Source organism: Zalophus californianus, chromosome 2 (assembly GCF_009762305.2).
Source record: "Zalophus californianus isolate mZalCal1 chromosome 2, mZalCal1.pri.v2, whole genome shotgun sequence".
Taxonomy (NCBI): domain Eukaryota; kingdom Metazoa; phylum Chordata; class Mammalia; order Carnivora; family Otariidae; genus Zalophus; species Zalophus californianus.
In genome coordinates, this window is record NC_045596.1 from 69,588,769 (window position 1) to 69,612,185 (window position 23,417).

General features: G+C 34.1%; 1 protein-coding gene across 11 annotated transcripts in view; it reads right to left on the reverse strand.

Moving 5' to 3' along the window:
- MAPK10 (mitogen-activated protein kinase 10) overlaps positions 1-23,417 on the reverse strand; it is a 547,028-nt gene that overhangs the window by 48,631 nt on the left and 474,980 nt on the right. For 10 of the 11 annotated variants that reach the window (XM_027600538.2, XM_027600539.2, XM_027600533.2 and 7 more), the window contains one exon: positions 7,171-7,353. In XM_027600538.2, the coding sequence (XP_027456339.1) occupies positions 7,171-7,353 (183 nt within the window). Of the gene's footprint in view, positions 1-7,170; positions 7,354-22,088; positions 22,161-23,417 lie in introns of all 11 variants that reach the window. The other variant, XM_027600541.2, reaches the window with a different exon arrangement.

The following is a 23,417-nucleotide window of genomic DNA, read 5'->3' on the forward strand; positions in this document are numbered from 1 at the left end:
CCTGAGCCGAGGGCAGATGCTTAACGACTGAGCCACCCAGGTGCCCCTCTCATTGAGGTTTTGATGTCTACAGCCTTACCACCCTGAACATGCCCGATCTTGTCTCATTGAGGTTTTGATTTGGATTTCCCTGATGCTGAGTGATATGGAACACTTTTTCATGTGTCTGTTGGCCATTTGGATGTCTTCTTTGGAAAAATGTCTGTTCATGTCTTCTGCCCATTTCTTGTTTGGATCATTTGTTCCTTGGGTGTTGAGTTTGATAAGTTCTTTATAGATTTTGGATACTAGCCCTTTATCTGATATGTCATTTGCAAATATCTTCTCCCATTCTGTCGGTTGTCTTTTGGTTTTGTTGACTGTTTCCTTGGCTGTGCAAAAGCTTTTTATCTTGATGAACTCCCAATAGTTCATTTTTACCCTTGCTTCCCTTGCCTTTGGCGATTTCTCTAAGAATAAGTTGCTGCGGCTGAGGTTGAAGAGGTTGCTGCCTATGTTCTCCTTTAGGATTTTGATGGACTCCTGTCTCACATTTAGGTCTTGCAACCATTTTGAGTCTATTTGTGTGTGTGTGTGTGTGTGTGTGTGTGTGTGTGTGGTGTAAGAAAATGGTCCAGTTTCATTCTTCTCCATGTGGCTTTCCAATTGTCCCAACACCATTTGTTGAAGAGACTGTCTTTTTTCCACTGGCCATTCTTTCCCGCTTTGTCGAAGATGAGTTGACCATAGAGTTGAGGGTCCATTTCTGGGCTTTCTATTCTGTTCCATTGATCTGTGTGTCTGTTTTTGTGCCAGTACCATACTACCTTGATGATGACAATGTTGTAATAGAGCTTGAAGTCCAGAATTGTGATGCTACCAGCTTTGCTTTTCTTTTTCAACATTCCTCTGGCTATTCGGGGTCTTTTCTGGTTCCATACAAATTTTAGGATTATTTGTTCCATTTCTTTGAAAAAAGTGGATGGTATTTCGATAGGGATTGCACTGAATGTGTAGATTGCTCTAGGTAGCATTGACATCTTCACTATATTTGTTCTTCCAATCCATGAGCATGGAACGTTTTTCCATTTCTTTGTGTCTTCCTCAATTTATTTTTATGAGTATTTCATAGTTTTCTGACTACAGATTCTTTGCCTCTTTGGTTAGATTTATTCCTAGGTATCTTATGGTTTTGGGTGCAATTGTAAATGGGATCGACTCCTTAATTTCTCTTTCTTCTGTCTTGTTGTTGGTGTATAGGAATGCCACTGATTTCTGTGCATTGATTTTATATCCTGCCACTTTACTGAATTCCTGTATGAGTTCTAGCAGTTTTGGGGTGGAGTCTTTTGGGTTTTCCACATAAAGTATCATATCATCTGCAAAGAGTGAGAGTGTGACTTCTTCTTTGCCCATTCAGATGCCTTTTATTTCTTTCTGTTGTCTGATTGCTGTGGCTAGGACTTCTAATACTATGTTGAATAGCAGCAGTGATATAGAGGACATCCCTGCCGTGTTCCTGACCTTACAGGGAAAGCTCTCAGTTTTTCCCCATTGAGAATGATATTTGCTGTGGGTTTTTCATAGATGGCTTTTATGATACTGAGGTATGTATCCTCTATCCCTATACTCTGAAGAGTTTTGATCAAGAAAGGATGCTGTACCTTGTCAAATGCTTTTTCTGCATCTATTGAGAGGATCAAATGGTTCTTGTTCTTTCTTTTATTAATGTATTGTATCACATTGATTGATTTGCAGATGTTGAACCAACCTTGCAGCCCAGGGATAAATCCCACTTGGTCGTGGTGAATAATAATCCTTTTAATGTACAATTGGATCCTATTGGCTAGTATTTTGGTGAGAATTTTTGCATCCATGTTCATCAAGGATATTGGTCTGTAATTCTCCTTTTTGATGGAGTCTTTGTCTGGTTTTGGGATCAAGGTAATGGTGGCCTCATGAAACAAGTTTGGAAGTTTTCCTTCCATTTCTATTTTTTGGAACAGTTTCAGAATAGGTATTAATTCTTCTTTAAATGTTTGGGAGAATTCCCCTGGGAAGCCATCTGGCCCTGAGCTATTGTTTGTTGGGAGAATTTTGATTACTGCTTCCATTTCCTTAGTGGTTATAGGTCTGTTCAGGTTTTCTATTTCTACCTGGTTCAGTTTTAGCAGTTGATACGTCTCTAGGAATGCATCCATTTCTTCCAGATTATCTAATTTGCTGGCATATAGTTGCTCATAATATGTTCTTATAATTGCTTGTATTTCTTTGGTGTTGGTTGTGATCTCTCCCCTTTCATTCATGATTTTATTTATTTGGGTCCTTTCTCTTTTCTTTATGATAAGTCTGGCCAGGGGTTTATCAGTCTAATTAATTCTTTCAAAGAACCGGCTCCTAGTTTCATTGATCTGTTCTACTGTTCTTTTGGTTTCTAGTTCATTGATTTCTGCTCTGATCTTTATTATTTCTCTTCTCCTGCTGGGTTTAGGCTTGATTTGCTGTTCTTTCTCCAGCTCCTTTAGGTGTACAGTTAGGTTGTGTATTTGAGACGTTTCTTGTTTCTTCAGAAAGGCTTGTATTGCCTTATACTTTCCTCTTAGGACTGCCTTTGCTGCATCCCAAAGATTTTGAACCATTGTGTTTTCATTTTCATTGGTTTCCATGAATTTTTTAAATTCTTCTTTAATTTCCTGGTTGACCCATTCCTTCTTTAGTAGGATGCTCTTTAGCCTCCATGTATTTGAGTTCTTCCCGACTTTCCTCTTGTGATTGAGTTCCAATTTCAAAGCACTGTGGTCTGAAAATATGCAGGGAATGATCCCAATCTTTTGGTACCGGTTGAGACCTGATTTGTGACCTAGGATATGATCTATTCTGGAGAATGTTCCATGGGGCACTAGAGAAGAATGTGTATTCTGTTGCTTTGGGATGGAATGTTCTGAATATATCTGTGAAGTCCATTTGGTCCAGTGTGTCATTTAAAGTCTTTATTACCTTGTTGATCTTTTGCTTAGATGATCTGTCCAGTTCAGTGAGGGGGATGTTAAAGTCCCCTACTATTATTGTATTGTTGTCAATGTGTTTCTTTGCTTTTGTTATTAATTGGCTTTAATTGGCTGCTCCCATGTTGGGGCATAGATATTTACAATTGTTAGATCTTCTTGTTGGATAGACCCTTTAAGTAGGATATAGTGTCCTTCCTCATCTCTTATTATAGTCTTTGGTTTAAAATCTAATTTGTCTGATATAAAGATTGCCACCCCAGCTTTCTTTGGTGTCCATTAGCATGGTAAATGGTTTTCCACCCCCTCACTTTCAATCTGGGGGTGTCTTTGGGCCTAAAATGTGTCTCTTGCAGACAGCATATCGATGGGTCTTGTTTTTTTATCCAATCTGATACCCTGTGTCTTTTGATTGGTACATTTAGCCTATCTACATTCAGGGTATTGAGTGATATGAATTTAGTGCCATTGTATTGCCTGTAAGGTGACTGTTACTGTATATTGTCTGTGTTCCTTTCTGGTCTATGTTGCTTTTAGGCTCTCTCTTTGCTTAGAAGAACCCCTTTCAATATTTCTTGGAGGGCTGTCTCTCTTTTTCTCAGCTTCTTTATTTTCCATCGTTTGGTCTTCTATATCACTATTTCTCTCTTCTGCCTCATTTATCCTAGTGGTTAGAGCCTCCATTTTTGATAGCACCTCACTAATAGCCTTTTTGATTTCGACTTGGTTAGATTTTAGTTCTAAATCTCCAGAAAGGGTTTCTCTAATACCTTCCATGCTTTTTTCAAGCCCAGCTAGTATCTTTAAAATCGTCATTCTGAACTCTAGTTCCAACATCTTACTAATGTCCATATTGATTAGGTCCCTGGCAGTCGGTATTGCCTCTTGTTCTTTTTTTTGAGGTGATTTTTTTTCTGTCTTGTCATTTTGTCCAGAGGAGAATAGATGAATGAGACAACAAAATGCTAACAGGGTAACAATGACCCCAAAAAATATACACTAAACAAATCAGAAGAGACCAGAAACCAGGGGAAAAGAAGAAAAAAAGGAAAAGAAAAAGATAAAAAAAAACCCAACCAAACAAACAAACAAAACAGAATATGATCAAATATGATCAGGCTGGTGCATAGATCAGTGCCACACACTAGATTTTGGTTGTATTTTGGTATGTTAGAAGAAAGTGCCTCCCAAAATTTTAAAGAAAGAAAAGCCTATAGATGTACAAAAATAAGGGTAAACCGATGAAGGGATGGAATATGACTGTAAAGATGAAAATTATAAAAGAAATTAGTAAGATAAGAAGTTGGTTGAAGGGCGCCTGGGTGGCTCAGATGGTTAAGCGTCTGCCTTCGGCTCAGGTCATGATCCCAGAGTCCTGGGATTGAGTCCCGTGTCAGGCTCCCTGCTCCTTGGGAGCCTGCTTCTCCCTCTGCCTCTCACTCTCTCTCTGTCTCTCATGAATAAATAAATAAAATCTTAAAAAAAAAAGAAGTTGGTTGAAAAAAAGAAAGAAGAGGATTTAAAAAAAAAAAAGGAGAGAATGTGATCAGGCAGAAGACTAGAACAAAGCCATACACTAGAGATTTAGGGTATATTTTGGTCTTTTAGAAGAAACTGTATCCCAAAATTTTAAAGAGAGAAAAATTTATATATATATATATATGTATATATATGTATATACCAAAAATAAGGTTAACTACTATGAAGGGATAGAATATGACTCTAAAAATGAAAAATAAAAAAGATTTTTTAAAAAAGGGATTGATAAGATGTTGGTTGAAAAAGAGAAAAAGAAAAATTAAAAAAAAAGGAAATTAAAAAATTAACTTAGAAAGATTAAAGAATCATGGGGAAAAAGCCATGAATTCTATGTGCAGTATTCCCCTAGTGCTAGAGTTCTGCCATTCTCATTGATTGGTAAACTTGGTCTTGGCTGCCTGTTCTGCTGATCTTATGGGGGAGGGGCCTGTTGCTGTGGTTCCCAAATGTCTTGCAGGAGGCAGAATTGCTCCGCCCTTGCCGGATATGGGCTAAGGAATCTGCCCGGGTTTGCTCTGGGGAGATTTTGTTCCCCGTAAGCTTTCCGTTCGGCTTTAGAGGATGAGAGTGAAAATGGCAGCCTACCAAACTCCGCACCGGAGGAGCTGAGAACTCTGGGCCCCGCTCCTAGTGCGCCCCCAGAGAAAAGCAGTCAGTCACTCCCGTCTCCCCAGTCTCCAGCCATACTCCTTGCTCACCCGGCCTATGACCCAGCATTTCTATCTCTGGTGCACGACCCCGTGTGGAGTCTCCAAACCCAGCAGATCCCTGCAGTGCGCTCCCGTGCCGCTCCTCCCGGGGGAGGAAGGGGAGTCTCCCCGGATCTGCCGCTTGTTGGGTCCCTGCTGGAGGAGCAGTGGCCCGACTGTGCTGCAGATCACAGTTTATGGCAACCCCGAGCTGAGAGCCCGCGCCTCGGCTCCGTCTCTGCAGCTGGCTTCCCCGCTCCGATACCTGGGAGCTCCGCTGCACTCAGGCTCCCCCAATCTTTCTGTGGCCTCCAGGGTCCTGAGACCACACTGTCCCAGAGAGGGTTCCACCCCCCGCTTAGCCACTGGAGCGACGTCCCCCACTTCTAAAAGTTCCGATTTTATGCTCCACTTCTCTATCACTTGCCAGTATCAGCTGAAGGAGGCCGCCTCCCCTGCCGTCTATCCTCCCGAATATTGCCTCAGATTCACTTCTCCACACGTCCTACCTTCCAGTAAGTGGTCGCTTTTCTGTTCAGTGTTGTTACTCTTCTTATCTTCGATCTCCTGTTGAGTTCCTAGGTGTTCAGAACGGTTTGATCCCTATCTAGCTGAATTCCTGGGACCAGACGAAATTTAGGTCTCCTACTCTTTCGCCATCTTGCTCCTCCCACCCTAAGCAGTATTGATCTTAAAAGCAGCAGATTTGGTAATCATTTAGTCTGTTGCCATTGACTATGGAGTCAACTGAAGGAAGAAACCCAACTGTGCAATAAAACTGTCGTGAACACAGTAACAATGCTGCACACTTAAAACCCATGAGATGGAAGTCTGGGAATGGTAAGACCCTGGGAGATAGAACTCTCTGTCTCATTTAAGTCTGTATTAGCTATAAGTTATGTCTGTAATTTAAGTCTGTAGTTAATTACCCACTGAACATTTGGGGTAATATTTCAAAAGCATATGTCCTTTTTCTTTTTTGATAAATAGTTACATTTTAAATAATAATTATTACATTTTTTAAAAATGTCTAACAGCAACTTAGTATTTACTGTGAGCCAGGCATTGTTCTAAGTGCTTGACAAAATATTTACCCAGTTAATCCTCCCAATGATCCTAAGGTAGACACTTCCTACTTTCATTTGTTAAAAGAGGTATAGATAGATTAGATAACTTGTCCAGGTTCACACAGATTTTGAGGGACAGCATTTGAGCCCAGTCAAGGAAAAAAATCAAATTTGTTTCAAAATCAGGTTCTCTAAACGTTCTCTAAAGTCTAAATTAAAATAAGAAATAGAATATTATTTATAGTATATATTTAAACATTGCCAAATTTATCCCTTGTCTCTAATCCTATGACTAAGGCATTATTATCCAAGTTTTGTGGGTGAAGAAACTAAGATTTGTTACTGAAGTTCTTAACTATAGACATAGTAGTAGAAAGAATTACTTACTAATAAAAGTATTTCTATTGAATATAATATGTGTAAGTAAATCTCATCAGTCACTCTAAAATGAAAAAATGGTGGTTGAACATTCCATAAAATACAAATAAAAGAAAACTCAAACACCTGCATCTCCAAGATTTTACAACAAAAAAACTGTGTTGAAAATATTCTCCAGGTAGTAAAAAGAATTGGAACAATGACTTCAATGTGTATCACATTGGTCTTTTAGAGTTACACTGCAAAAGAATTTTGAGATTCCAAATAAGCCTCATGACACAGTTAACCCATACCACTGTCACATCCCTTATTACTATCTTTCCCTCTGAATGTCCACACAATTCTAAAACCCTTGACCACATGCTCTTAGTAAAATAATAATAATAATAATATCTTTAAAATCTACTTAAATTGATAGTTTGAGTTAAAGAGAGGTGTCTCTATCAGTTAACTCTACCATTGTTTAGTCCATCACCTGCACAGTGGTTCTGAAATTGTCCCTGACAGGCATACCTTTGAGTTTATTGTGCTCAGAGTCCGCTGGGAAGAGGGAATCTGGAAAGAGCTTGGGGAAGGTGAGTCCTGCATACTTGGGCCGATTCTCCACATAGTTTCTTACTGTAGGTTGCAATTTCTTCATGAATTCCGGACATGGTGTTCCTAGTTGCTCAATTACTTTGTTCCACTGGTCAATATCTGAGAATTAAATAGTTAAGGGCAAAAAAAAAGTGCAGATCTACTAGGTCTTGCTTTCACTAGTTGGGAGACTAACTGCTTCTCCAAATCCTGAGCAATCACCAACATAATTGGAGTTTAATAAGCAAAAAAGGATGAAAATATAAAACCAGGATCGTCAGGCAGTGAATCCTCTTGGAATTTTAAATTCACTTGTGGCATAAATGCACTTTTGGGGAATTAACATTACTTAACAAAATAGGATATCATGAAATAGTCCTTGAGTTGTAAAGATAAAAAGGTATTTAAATAACAGAAGAAGAATTTCTTATATTGAGATAAGCTTCTATATAACCATGTGATTTAAATAAGAAAAAATATGACACAAAATAATAGTTTTATCCTGAAATTACCTAAATCATTTATTTTCTAAAAACGACAAATACATTATAAGATTCATTTACATTTTTAAAAATTCTTTTTAAGATTTTTTCTTCCTTTTTCTAGGAAACTTCATCATCTATTCATGTTATTAATGCATTAAATATGGGATCAGGATAATTTTTGATAATAAAATAACTCATTATTCTTTATCGAAGACTTTATTTTTTTTAATTTTATTTATTTATTTGAGAGAGAGAATGAGAGAGAGAGAGTACATGAGGGGGGGGAAGGTCAGAGGGAGAAGCAGACTCCCTGCTGAGCAGGGAGCCTGATGCGGGACTCGATCCCGGGACTCCAAGATCATGACCTGAGCCGAAGGCAGTTGCTCAACCAACTGAGGCACCCAGGCGCCCAATTCATCAAAGAGTTTAAAAAAATTCTAGTTAATCGAAGTAGTCACAATTTCATACCTATTTTTGTTACTTCTGTTAGTAATGCCCTGCATTCCTGAATATTGCTTTCAATGAGGTCTGAGGATAAATATAGGTTGTTCAACTTAAGACAAAAGATTTCCATCCAAGTGTAAGTATTTCAAAAGTACAGTAAGCATGGGGAATTCTACAGGAAAATATTACTTCTCTATGAAAATTGATACTCTCAAAATTGAGGATCTTTGACAGATATACTCCTGATTGAGATTTTTTTCATTTATCATTACTATTTGATAGGTCAGAGCCTTGAGAATGATAAATACCACCCATGAAAATTCTGAAGAAACAACTGAAAGAAGTTGATTTCAAACAGATTTCCTTGCCGTGTGTCAATGAATGATAGATGCCTTAGAAATTATTCTTAAATACAATAACACAGGTGGTGCTCTCTCTTACGTTATTTTTCTACAACTCTATCCTTTAGTGTTAATTAATTCATTTCTGCTACTGTAATTTGTAACAGTTCAGGGATCTAACCATAGTATTACTCAATTGAGATCTGTAAAATCTTTACCCCTAGCTATTCAGTAGGGTTGGACTAAAAAGATCAGCAATCCTGACAAAAGGCAAAATTAACTATATTTAACAAAAATAAATATATAATACAAAGTAGATAAAAGATTGAACAAGGATAACATCAAGCTAATTTGCAAATCCTCTTCTATCTCCCTTATATTCTTGCTGAATAAAATTTAAATTATTACACAGCCTCTTAGTTATTAGGTTAAAAAATATATGATTGTGTAATATTAAAAAATGAAGGGTGGGTGGGAAAAACTGAAGAATATTCCTTTACAAAACAGTAGGAAAATTAAACAAGAACGTGTTTCAATAAAAGTTCATCTAAGTTACAATGTGCATGAGAATATAGTAGTAAGTCAGACTCATTAGAAATAAAGAAACTGAAAGATAACAAAAGGTCAAAATTAAAGGTTATTCTTAGACAAAAACTTATGTTAGTACTATGGACATAGGTAAACTATAACTACTTAGAGATATTTAAATAGAAAACACTAATTAAGGTTAAATAAATCTCCATGCTTACACTATAAATTATGAAAAGAGAGGTCTACTGTCTAATACAGTTAGGTTATCATGCCCTACCAAACCATCATTTAATCATTGGTCATCCTTCCTTCAAATTCTGAAGACCTAATGTCAGACTAAAAATTAGGGCAAAGAAGCTGTCAGATTTTCCATAAAGGAGTCATTTAGCAAAGTTGGAAAATACTCCCAATACACTATTATATTCTAGTTACATTTAGCTAGAGTTACAAAGTTATTCAGTAAAAAATTAATTGCTTGTAAAATAGCATTCCCAAGATAATTCCATGGTATTTTTACAATGAAGTTTAAGGAGAGTCAAATATTCTGGAAGTTGTTTAAGAACTGTCAAAATGTTTCTTTTTACAAATTATAATTAAAGTCTATGGAAGCATTCAGTGTGCTTCCAGAATGCTTTTTAGATGAAACACTACTATGGTCCTAGATATAATGGTTTATGAAAAGAAGGAAAACAAGAATCTTTATTATTGTCAATGTAGTAGTTGAATGTTCTAACTGCCAATAAGTGGTATAGTCATCTTTAAAAGTGTGTGCCTTTATTTTAACCAATCCATTTCAAGTTCTTTGTTCCTATAAACATGAATAGTTATATTTAAGTAAAAAGTGCTTGTTTTCCAGATGTTCAGAGGATCTCAATATGAACAACTATATTCAATTTTTCTTAGTTAACCACATGAGTTTTCTTTATAATCATAATTAACCAAATATAAGCCACAATTAGAAGTCGTGTCTCCTGGCTCGAAGTCCAGGGCTTGTTCCAATGATTCCAGTAAGAAAAAGAGCAAGTTTGGAATTGATGTGGTAGAAATTGCTTTCATTTACCATAAAATTGGTAGTATGCTTGTCATGCACCCTAAAGAATGTCTCTGAAACTGTTTCCTAGTTTATCAGATCAACATATTCACACATAAAATAATAATTTTATTAATATTTTAAATAAACTAAGTGATTTATTTTATAATAAAGTGATATATTTTAAAAAAGAATTTTTGAATTATCAGATTTCCACAGTGATCATATTTTTAAAAAATACATCAAATATTCACTAGATTTTTATGATCATGTGTTGAAAACTTGATATTTTTCAAAGAATGGCTAAAATTATTATTTTTTTAATTTTTTTAAAGATTTTATTTATTTATTTGACAGAGAGAGACAATGAGAGCAGGAACACAAGCAGGGGGAGTGGGAGAGGGAGAAGCAGGCTTCCCACTGAGCCGGGAGCCTGATGTGGGACTCGATCCCAGGACCCTGGGATCATGACCTGAGCCGAAGGCAGACGCTTAATGACTGAGCCACCCAGGCGCCCTAAAATTATTTTTATAAAAGGATTTATTTGCTTTAAATGATGACTCATAAGTCATTTTTATGCTGTCTGAGTGAGGACCTGAATATTTACAGATTCCAGCCTGTGTGTTATCAAAAAAGTAATAAATATAAATATTTTATATTTTTGATCTACTATTTTAAAAATTATACTTAACATAATTATAAGGTATTTAATAAAAATAGAAAAGTGTCATCTAATAGGAATTATTTGACAATTTCCTCATCTAATTATAAATTCACTACATAAAAAATAGTCATATTACCAAAAGTTTGATTTTATAGAGTATGATGACAACATAATGTACAAATAGTGACTATTTCTAACATCTTCAACAAATAATACTATAAGGGATGACTAAAACCAAGAAGTATGGATTGTAAAAATATGTATCTGAAATCCTAAGATTGAAAATTATTCCACTTAATTTTATCAGTTAACTAAGAACTTACATTTCATGTATTCCTTCTACTTTAACTTTCTTGGTAAGGAAACTTTCTAAAACATATCACAAACTGCCTTGAACATAATGTACAAAAATTGCCTTATCCTTCTCTGGGTATTCTGGATCATAATTATGAACATAATTTATTCTATGCACATTTAAGCTTACAGAAGCTACTAAGTGGAATCACAAAGTTGTTTAATGACCTCATTCTACTATGTCCTTTGACATATCTTCTTTTTATGTTTTTTTCCCATCATTGGTTACTTTTTGTTATTATGAATATGTTTTCCAGAGTTGACACCTCCATGAATTCAGACTTGGTTTTACTCTGTCTCATAGTTAATATTTTGGGAAAAAAAAAATTCTCACATCTATTTGAAATTTTAAGAATATCAGTGTTTGTCTCCAAATTCTTAACAACATTTTTTAAAAAAGATAATATTGCCCAAAGGGGCCTGTATAGAAAGTTCCAGGAGAGGCTATTTTATCTTGCAAGGCAACCAGCTGCCATGGTACTGCATTGTGCCATTTGTTAGGTGTCATGATATAAAATCGTGGCTCCCAAACTTGAATATTCATAACATAGAAAACTTACTAAAAAAAGATCCCTCCCCTCTCCCTGTTAATCTATAAGATTCTGAGTCCATAAGTCTATCATGATATTAAAAAATATCAAAAGTAATTGCAATCCAGATGGCCCCTGGACTATATTTTGAGAACTACTAACATAGAATATACCAAAAGTTTCTTGTGAATTACTAAGTCCAGATTTAAGAAAATAGTATTAACATATTTCAGTTCTATGACACAAATTAGAATAGGGTCAATTTCATCAAAAGATTAATCCACACCTACTTGCTATAGAAAACTTAGGGGTCATTCACCTGAAAATACTTCAGTGAAAAAAAAATCTTGATATTTATCCTTCTTTCTCATGTCACTTTCCTAAAAAATGATGCAAAATTACAGTAAATGACACACAGTCTCCCAGCAAAGGGAGAGCAGTTCTGCCCATCACTATCTAGGGAAGGATGAAAATTATATGTTGCCATTACCTGTGGGGTGCTACTTATAAAAAATACAAAAGCTATTCAATATAATGTTCAAAATATTTGATAGTTTATTTCAGTAATTACTCCATATTTCTCTATGTAAAATTTGCTCTCCAAAAGAACTCTTACTTCTGAGGACAATTTTAAAGATGATGATAGAAATATATATATTACAGAGTTCTGGATCCAGATTTTTATAGTTATGTCTTGAGCTGTTTTGTTACTTTAAAATTCTTTTTTACTCTTTTTATTTGAAAAAAATGTTAATTTTCTCTCAAAAGTCCCCCTCAAACTCTGGTAACATGAAATATGAATAAGTGACTTAATGCATAATAGTAACTAACATTTATTTTCATTATAAATGAGCACAGGAAGAAGAAATATTATGAGCCAAAACACATTAAAAAACTCAAAGCTGACAATTTGAGTAAAGGCTATTTGGTCACTGGTAGCACATGTGAATGGAATACTATGTGACATAGAATATCCAAAGGCTGATATTTGAAGCATGATGTGTACAGATCTCAGTATAATCCATTTTGTCTTATAAATCTATTTATTACTGTAATCTATATTTCCTTACAAAGCAAAAAATGGAGAGACATTTCACATATAAGCAAATCCAGTATATATAAATATGTTGTCACAACAGTAGAATTTTTATTAAGCTATTGAAGGTTTATCTTTGGGGCCCCTCATTCGCACAAAACCCTTAAAAGACTCTGTATCTAATTTGATATTTGTAATATAAATAAATTATTGTTTTTATAAAACATCTTCCTCAAGCTGTATGATAATCTGGCCTCATAAATGCTAGATGTGACTCTACCTGCATTTTGAAACTGGGAAGAGGCCTTGGAGATAATTAATTTGACATCTGTATTTTATAGCTGAAAAATATCAAAGTCCTTTTAAACTTGGTAAATACAATGACTTTAAACAAAGGAGGTAATAAAAACAACAAACACTAACAGAAATATAAAATTCTATTTAAGGGGAGTTTTGGAAAACTGTAGTCTCTTCTTTGAGACCATTTGATTAAATCCATTTCTGGGCATAACACTATATTAAAGGGAGATTAAGAAGGGACAATCAGGTTTATATGAGATGAAGAAAACATGCCATATGAGGCATACTTGACAAAACTTTTTATGTTTAAATTAAAAAAAAAAAAACAGACAGAGACAATCTCTGCCCCCATCCTAGCACTTCAACCCTCTTTTTTTTCTTAATTTTTTAAATAACATATAATGTATTATTTGCTTCAGGGGTACATGTCTGTGATTCATCAGTCTTACACAATTCACAGCACTCACCATAGTACATACCCTTCCCAGTGTCCATCACCCAGCCACCCCATCCCTCCCATCCCCTTCCAATCCAACAACCCTCGGTTTGTTTCCTGAGATTGAGTCTCTTATGGTTTCTCTCTTTCTCTGGTTTCATCATCCTAGCACTTCAACCCTCTTATTCCTTAGTCACAATTCCTTCTAATACAGTACCTTTTATTGTAAATTTTACGATGACAAGGTTTCAGTCAGTTTTGTTTACTGACAAATACCTGGAAACAAAAGTGTCCAGCACATAGTAAGTGCTCAACAATATTTGTTGAATATATGAATATCTACTTTAAGTTCAACACAGTTTTATAATGGAGATAATATAAAGAATAGGAGAGAGAAAATATTCAAAGAAATGAAAACTGAGAAATTCCAGGAATTGTAGATAGGTTGGAATTTGGGAAACACAGTTAGTCCCAAGGGAGAGAAGAAAGAAAGAAAGAGAGAGAGAGAGAAAGAAAGAAAGAAAGAAAGAAAGAAAGAAAGAAAGAAAGAAAGAAAGAAAGAGAAATCTACACCAAGTTACATGGTAAAGAAACAGTGAATAACCAAAGACCAAGGAAAAAAAATCCTAAATGAAAGCAGTGAGAAAGGACAGATGATGTCCAAAGATGACTACTAGACTGAGAGCTAATTATTCACCAGAAATACTGTAAACAAAAAGCCAGTAGAATAGTATCTTTAAAACGCTGGAAGAAAATAACATGTTAATCTAAAGTTCTATATCCAACAAAACTATCCGTCAAGTAAGGGAACCCCATTCAAAAAAAAAAAAAGTTTTATCATCAAAGACTTTTACGAACAAACTTTTAGAATAAGAAACTTTAGATAAGATAAAGTTTGTTTAGAATAACAAACTTTAGAATAAGAAAATGATCTCAAAATACATCACATCAAAAAGAAAAAGGATAAAAACCATATGATCATTTCAATAGGCACAGAAAAATCATTTGACAAAGTACAACATCCATTCATGATAAAAACCTTCAACAAAGTAGGTTTGGATGGAATATATCTCATCTTAATAAAGGCCCTATACAAAAAAGACCCACAGCAAACATAATCCTCAATGGTGAAAAACTGAGAGCTTTTCCCTAAGGTCAGGAACAAGACAAGGATGTTCACACTCACCACTTTTATTCAACATAGTACTGGAAGTCCTAGCCACAGCAGTCAGACAACAAAAAGAAATAAAAGGCATCCAAATTGGTAAAAAAGGAAATAAAACTCACTATTTGGAGATGACAGGATACTATATATAGAAAACCTGAAAGACTCCACCAAAAAAAAAAAAAAACTACTAGAAGTAATAAATGAATTCAGTAAAGTCACAGGATGCAAAATCAACCTACAGAAATCTGTTGTATTTCTATACACTAACAACAAGCAGCAGAAAGAGAAATTAAGAAAATAATCCCATTTACAATTGCACCAAAAATAATAAACTACCTAGGAAAAAGTCTAACCAAAGAGGTTAAAGACCTGTACTCTGAAAACTATAAAACATTAATGAAAGAAATTCAAGAACAGCACAGAGAAACTGAAAGACATTCCATGCATATGGGTTGGAAGAGCAAATACTGTTAAAATGCCCACATTACCAAAAGCAGTCTACAGATTTAATGCAATCCCTATCAAAATACCAATAGCATTTTTCACAGAACTGGAACAAACAATCCTAAAATTTGTATGAAACTGCAAAAGACCCCGAATAGCCAAAGCAATCTTGAAAAAGAGAAACAGGGGCACCTGGCTCAGTCAGTTAAGTGTCCAACTCCTGATTTTGGCTCAAATTATGATCTCAGGGTCGTGAGATTGAGCTTAAGATTTTAAAATTCTCTCTCTCCCTCTCCCTCTGCCCCTCCCCTTCTCTCTCTCTCTCTCTAGAAAGAAAGAAAGAACGAACGAAAGGAAGAAAGAAAGAAAGAAAGAAAGAAAGAAAACAAAAACAAAACTGAAAGTATCACAATCTCAGATTTCAAGTTATATTACAAATCTATAGTAATCAAAGCAGTATGGTACCAACACAAAAACAGACACACAGATCAATGGATCAGAATAGAAAATCCAGAAATAAACCCACAATTCTATGGTCAATTAATCTTCTATGAAAGAGGAAAGAATATGCAATGAAGAAAAGACAGTCTCTTCAACAAATAGTGTTGGGAAAACTGGACAGCTACATGCAAAAGAATGAAACTGACCACTTTTTTATACCATACACAAAAATAAATTCAAAATGGACCAAAGACCTAAATGTGAGATCTGAAACCATAACAAGCGCTGTGAATTGTGTAAGACTGAGGAATCACAGACCTGTACCTCTGAAATAAATAATACATTATATCTTAAAAGAAGATAGTAGGAAGGGAAAAATGAAGGGGGGGAATCGGACAGGGAGACAAACCATGAGAGACTATGGACTCTGGGAAACAAACTGAGGGTTCTAGAGGGGAGGAGAGTGGGAGGATGGGTTAGCCTCGTGATGGGTATTAAAGAGGGCACGTATTGAATGGAGCACTGGGTGTTATACACAAACAATGAATCATGGAACACTACATCAAAAACTAATGATGTAATGTATGGTGATTAACATAACATAATAAGATAAAATTAAAAAAATAAAAATTAAAAAAAAATCCTAGAAGAGAACACTGGCAATAATGTCTCTGACATCAGCCATAGCAATATTTTTCTAGATATATCTCCTGAAGCAAGGGAAATAATAGTGAAAATAAACTATTGGGACTACATCAAAATAAAAAGCTTCTGTACAGCAAAGGAAACAATCAACAAAACTAAAAGGTAACCTACATTGGAAGAAAATATTTGTAAATGATACATCCGATGAAGGGTTAGTATCCAAAATACATAAAGAACTGATACCACTCAACACTCAGAAGCAATTTAAAAACGGGCAGAAGAAATGAACAGACATTTCTCCGAAGAAGACACACAGATGACTGACAGACACATGAAAAGATGCTCAGCATCGCTCATCAGGGAAATGCAAATCAAAACTACAATGAAATCACCTCACACCCATCAGAATGGCTAAAACAAAACACAAGAAACAAGTGTTGATGAAGAAGTGAAGAAACAGGAATTCTCATGCTCTATTGGTGGGAATGCAAACTGGTGCAGCCACTTTGGAACACAGTATGGAGGTTCCTCAAAAAGTTAAAAATTGAACCACCCTATGATCCAGTAATTGCACTACTGGGTATTTATCCAAAGAATAGAAAAACTAATTCAAAAGGATACATGCACCCTATGTACTGCAGCATGATTTACAATAGCCAAATTATGGAAGCAGTCCAAATGTTCAACAGATGAATGGATAAAAAGAAGTGGTATATCCAATGGAATATTATTCAGCCATAAGAAGAATGAAATCTTCCCATTTGCAAAGACACGGATGGAGCTAGAGAGTATAATGCTAAGCAAAATAGGTCAGAAGTCAAATACCATATGATTTCACTCATATATGGAATTTAAGAAACAGAACAAATGAGCAAAGGAAAAAAAGAGAGACAAACCAAGAAACAGATTCTTATAGAGAACAAACTGATGGTTACCAGAGGGGAGTGGGAGGGAGGATGGCTGAAATACTTGATGGGGCTTAAAAAGTACACTTATCAAGAAGAGCACTGAGTAATGTACAGAATTGTTGAATCACTCTATTGCACACCTGAAATTAATAGAACACTGTATGTTAAGTATACTGGAATTAAAATTAAAAACTTAATAAAGGTGAAAAAAAGAAATAAGAAAAACAGTGTTCTGGTGTATTTCAAAATGGTTCCTTTTCCCTTCTTGCTATGGGAAAAATGAGGCAATTTTTCTCTGGTATTTTCTGTAGGAAACTGATCAAGTTCCTAGAGGTAAATCTAACCATGTTATGGTTCCACATGACTGGCTCTCCCTAGAGTTTTTAAATCTGAGAGTTGTTCACACTGAGGTTGTAGAAATTTGTCAATTATAGTCCAGATTTTTCTAACCTTGACATGGATCCCTATATTTGCCTATTTCTCTTGGTTGGGGGGAGTAGCTTTCTCTGTGTCTTTCCCTCTTTGGCATATCCAAGAGAGTTGATTTTCAATCTGTTCAGCTTTTTTACTTCTTGTTAGAATGGAGAGATGACTTCTAAGTTTCTTACGTGTGGAACTAGAAGCCGAAAGTCTATTTGATTTGATTTGATTTCATTTGCTATTATTATAAGAGACATTATATTCATATTTTTATTTTCATATAATTTGTTGTTGATATGGAAAAATAAACCTGATTTTTAATGTTGAAAAAAGAAAAATAATCTTAAAATAAAGGGCCAAATTGCAAGAAGTAGTGGTAAGCCGAGAAAAATGATAGAATTCTTTCATATAAAGGTGAACCTAAACAAACTCTTACTGTATGCAATATTATAATAATATTGTCAATTCATGAAGCTAAGGAAAAAGAACTAAAATACTGGGCACAGATAGCATATTGAAGTTGGTATGGTAATGACCTAAATTAGTTTGTGCTAAGATCATTTTGTGTTCAGGAGAAAGATAAAATTATCCAAATTAAAAAGACAATGTCCCACATATTGAACTATGGACTTAATACAGTTCCAGTATAAATACCAATAGGAATCTTAGCAAGCCAATTCTAAAATGTTTACGGAAAAGCAATGATTCACTAATAGCTATGATACTTCTGAAGAAGGCAAAAAAGGTGAGATATTTACCTTACCTGATATACATATACATTATACATTTGTATTAAGAAAGGATAGTAGTAGTATAAATATAGACAAACAGACCAGTGGAACAAAATATAGGGCCCAGAATCTAATACCATCTCCTTCAATATGTGGAAACTTATGACAGTAAGACTTCTAGACCAGCAAAGAAAGAATAAGCTAGTCAATAAATGGAACTGAAATAAAGTAAATTAGATCCCTCTTTAACACCAAACACAAAAATCAATTCCAAGTGAACTAAAGGTTTAAATGTAAAAGATTAATCTTTAAAACATTCATAGTAAAATTACAAGAGAATATAAAGGCATAAAAGGATTCTTAAGAGATGAAAAGACATGCACTATTAAAAAAAAGATGGCCAAATTCCAAAAATCACTATAAAATAAAATGGGAAAATAATCTAAATACAGGGAGAACTTATTTGCAACACATAAAACTGACCAAGACTATGTGTCAGAATATATAATGAACTCCTACTAATCAATTTTTTTAAAATACAATAAAAAACGTTTTAAAAAAAGAAACTTTACCAAGGGGAAAATACTAATGGCCAGTAAACATAAGAAAATATGCTTAGCCCCCCTTGTAGTTAAGAAAATATAAATTAAGCCTCCAATGAAATAGTATTTTATATCTAAGAGATTGGTAACGAATTTAAAAACAAATCTGATGATACCAAGAGTTGGTGACAATGTGGAGTAGAAGTTGTATTTATATATTGCTACTCTAGAAATCAATCTGATGTTACATACTCAGGTTTTCAATGTGCACCCCTATGCACCCAGGCATTTATCATTAAAAAAAAACAAACACTTTCCCATGTGCTCCTTTCCCTTGTATCTCCCATGAGATATATATTCATAGTTTCATTGTTTATATAAGCAAAAGCACAAACAAAAAACTGAATATATTCCAAAGTCTATTTACAGGAGAATGAACTCACTATGGAATATTCAGAGACTGTAGTACTTTACAGCAATGAAAATGAATGAACTATCTAATGGATCCACATGAACAAATCTCAAAAATTTAATGTTAACTTCAACAAAAAGCAAGCAGCAAAATAATGTGTCTTGTGCAATATGTAAAACATATAAATCTAATCCTATATGCTGCTTAGAGATAAATATACCTGTGGTAAAATATAAAGAAAGTCAAGAAGATTGTAAAAATATGTATTTAGGACCTCTGGGGAGAGTGAAGGATATGACTGGGGAGACACAAAAAGACTCAAAGATATTGGTAACGTTCTATTTTTTAATCTGAGTGATAGTATAATGTGTATTCATTTTATTGATCTTCAAAAGTTATATATTCAATATCAATTCACTTGATAATACAAAATATTTTGCAATTTTTAAAGTAAGAATTTCTGCTATGATGAAATTTATTAGATCTCTCAAATGTATCTCAATAGTTGAGTTCTGATTCTTCTGTAGAGAGTTAAAAACATTTGATTTGAAAAAATTCAGTTAATATATACTTAAAAATACATTTACTAATTAAGTAGCATGTAAATATATAACATTTTAAAAACTGCTTTTAGCTATCTAAATTTCTCAATGTTAAAAATAACATGTTGAAATTTTTTAGACATAGATAAAGGGGATAAGGCCTTATTAATATTTTAAGTTTTGCTGTTGAATTGGTTTATATATTAAGAAGACATGCATAGCACATATTGCAAGGATTTCTAGCAATCATTTATTTTGAGAATGCCTTCATATAAGTGAGGATATGTTGATTAAAATAACATGACTTCTTATGATGTATTGTATGGATGTATAATATACATATTGTATATCTCTAACTCCATTTTAAAGGTTATTTAACTAAGAGACTTAGATACAATTTTATTGCCTCTTCAGAGAACCCATTGCTAATAATAGGGAATTTAAAAAATCATCTGTCTTGCATTTTAAGTGTTTAACCTTATGATAATCTGTGTTTATAATTTTTTTGCTTGAAAAAGAATGATTTAAACTTTAACCAACATGTTTGACATCATTAAAAGACCACATCCTACACTCAGAGGAGCCATTTTAGAAAATAATTAGCATTTGCCCTTCAAGAAATTTACAAGTGTATCCCTATAAGAAGAACTCCAGAAATAACTCAATATAAAAATATCAAGCTCAGTCATTGAGAGGGCATCTATTATGAGATTTTAACATTAGTAGCAGCCTAAAGCTCTACTTACAAGGGATTTTAATACCCAAGTTAGACATGATATCCCATCAACTTCTCCCCAAAAATGGATTCTAAGAAATGTGAATCTGTACTTAATAACTCCATTGTGGAAATCTGATTTGATTTTTAAAAAAGAAAATGAGAGGAAAGTAACAAAAATCAATCATTTTAATTTAGAAGTGGCAAATATTCATTTCAGTCACCACAATGAACTGAAAAAGCAGAGTACAAAGTTAACAGATTGAGTCTATTTTCATCAAATGCCTAAAATTAGTCAAAATTTAAGAACTGTTTCATGTTCATGTCCAAAGACCAAAGTAAAGTTTAAAATTCCTTGGAAATTAAAAAAATCCTGTTTCTTAGAAATCTGAAGGAATTTAGTTTTTATCAAGCCAAATGACTTTGAAACAGCATTAACATAAACATGAATGTGGCAAGTTTATTGAAGAAGACAAAACTTCAATATAGACAGAAAAACTTGAAAAATAAATGTGTCATAAATAAGAGTAGAAAAAAGAATAGAAGTAAAAACAATGTAACTTTATTTTTACTAAATAAAACTTTATAGGTTAATTCTTTCATTCAAAAAAAATTAATTGAGTGCCTAACTCAGTCATTTCCCAAACTGGTCCTTTAATACATACAGAGAGTACATGTATGAAACTATATATATATCCATATAAGTAATATATTATTCCCCAAAGCAAATAGCTAATCGTAATATGGTTAGGATACACTATATTAGTAATTAGGTTTACTTTAATTATACATTAAAACCCCATTATTATAGGTTTGATTTTATTTTTGAATCATAGTCATTTAAGCGGAGGTTTTATCCTTAGTATGATGAAGACATCTTCAGAAGTGACTGAGTGTAGAATATTTAACTAACTTAAGAGAATAAATTATTACATATCTATATACCAATAACACAGTGTCTATATCTATTTAATACTGAAGAGCCTCTGGAATCTTTACTTGCTAACTATTAGCTGCCTAAGAGAAGATCAGTTTTACTTACTCAAGTGACAGAAATTTGTTTTTTCAGATATTTTATGTATTCATTATTAACTAATGAGGTTTTAATTTTTGCACTTGTTAATAATGTAGAAAAAATAAAAACAGGAATTGGATCTACTATTCCTAGAAATGAAGTAAATGACAAAAAGAATTTTAAAAGAAATTGGTCAATTTGAAAATGAAATTCATATGCATGCTTTCTGAATATGTGTTAATATAAACCTATTTCATATTTGAGGGTGAAAATAAATCTAACTGATTAAAGATTTCCATGTCAAGTGAATATTTCTTGAAAGCATAAATCTTCAGTCTTAAAACTGAAATATTTTGTTTATTACCTAGCTATGAAAATAACTTAATTTTAAAACACATACCCCCCCCGCAAAAAAAAAAAAAAAAAGAGAGAGAGAGGGGCGCATATCACTGTTACTAGTTTCATAGGACTGAATTTTAAGGCAGGTCTTTTGAAAGCGTGCTGAATATTTCATATTTGATACTTGTATTATCCACATAAGATCGAGCTAGGAGACAAGGTCAGACTACCACAATGCCAGCTGGTAAATATTTGACATTGGAGTCGCTTAGAGCCCCTCTAAAGGCGGTGAATATATACCATCAGCAGTGTTGTGTTTGAGACCAAAGGGAATTGGTTGAGAATGACACCCATAGAGACCACTGGCTGCTAAGAAGGATACGATCAGTGCCAGGAAACAGCACTGCACCTTTTATCATTTCTCCCATGATGCACCCTACTGACCACATGTCAACTGAAAACAAAAATGAAATGAAGATAAACAAGAAGATAGGAATAGAACAGCAAATAAATGAAAACACTTGGCTACCCATGCCGTAGAGCAATGGTCTGACCTTCCACTGACTGGCTCAGAGGCCAGTCTCATGATCATTAGTGTTTTAAACAGCGAAATAGTAAGAACACAAGAATGTCAGGGCCCTCTCTGCTATACAACTGAACTTACAGTGCCACTCAATGCTACTTAATGCATGATAATATCACTTTGCAATTATAATTCAGTGATTAATTTAGTTTCTGGTTTAAAAGGTCTAATTTGCATTCATCTACCAGAATCCTACTGATTTGTATTGTAAATTATTCTAGATTGTCCTAATATGGGAAACATGCAAATTGGTTTCTTTTTTATTCTTTCATATACCATATTTGAAAAAAAAAAAAAGCTGAGCTGCCAGCAACCTCAAAAGAAAGGGTTTCTTTTACAAAACACATTTACTCTTATTTATAATTATGAATAAATTTCCGGAAGTGAAATGCCAGTTCAAGAATGAATGTTTTGAGATATGCTGGCTCAGTTTCATTGACTCCCATCAAAGGAGCATGTTTCTAAACAGGAAGCCTTGTCTTTATTTTTATAAACATGGTTGCTTTAAAATGGTAAGAAATACTGCCTTTCAAAACAGGATGGTTCAACATGAAATGAACAACATGATTTAAAGAGCTGACACTTCTCAGACTATGAATCCAAAGAAACCTGGAATTCAAGGTAAAATTATTATGGTTTCTCTGCTATTGCCAGTTATCATCCAGAATTTAAAACCAGTAAGCTAGGGCAGAGGGTACACAGGGAGGGGCAAAATGAGAAAAGGCGAAGCAAGAAAGTAAAATCTCTCTAACTATACTTGGTTACTCACGTGTTCCTATTGAAAAGTCAGAAAGAGAGATAGGTCATTCTTAAGGGGGAAGATAACCTAGAAGAATAAAGGATGTTGAGGGGGAGCAAATAGGAAAAGGCATTAAAATAGCAGTACACCCTAATTTTGCTCCACTTACTCTTCAAATCACATTTTGTAATTTGGCAGTGACCTTAAAGAATTCTTCATGAGATTCTTTCCAATGTGAAAATCTCACTCAAAGTTTCCATTATATGACTTAACACCTAAACAGAGTGATCACTGCAAAGAAATAGTTACAGCTTTGAAGGTGATAAGCAAACCAAGAGAAGCAAATTTGCTTTGCTTCCATTTTAGGAAAGCATGTGACATGCAAAAAT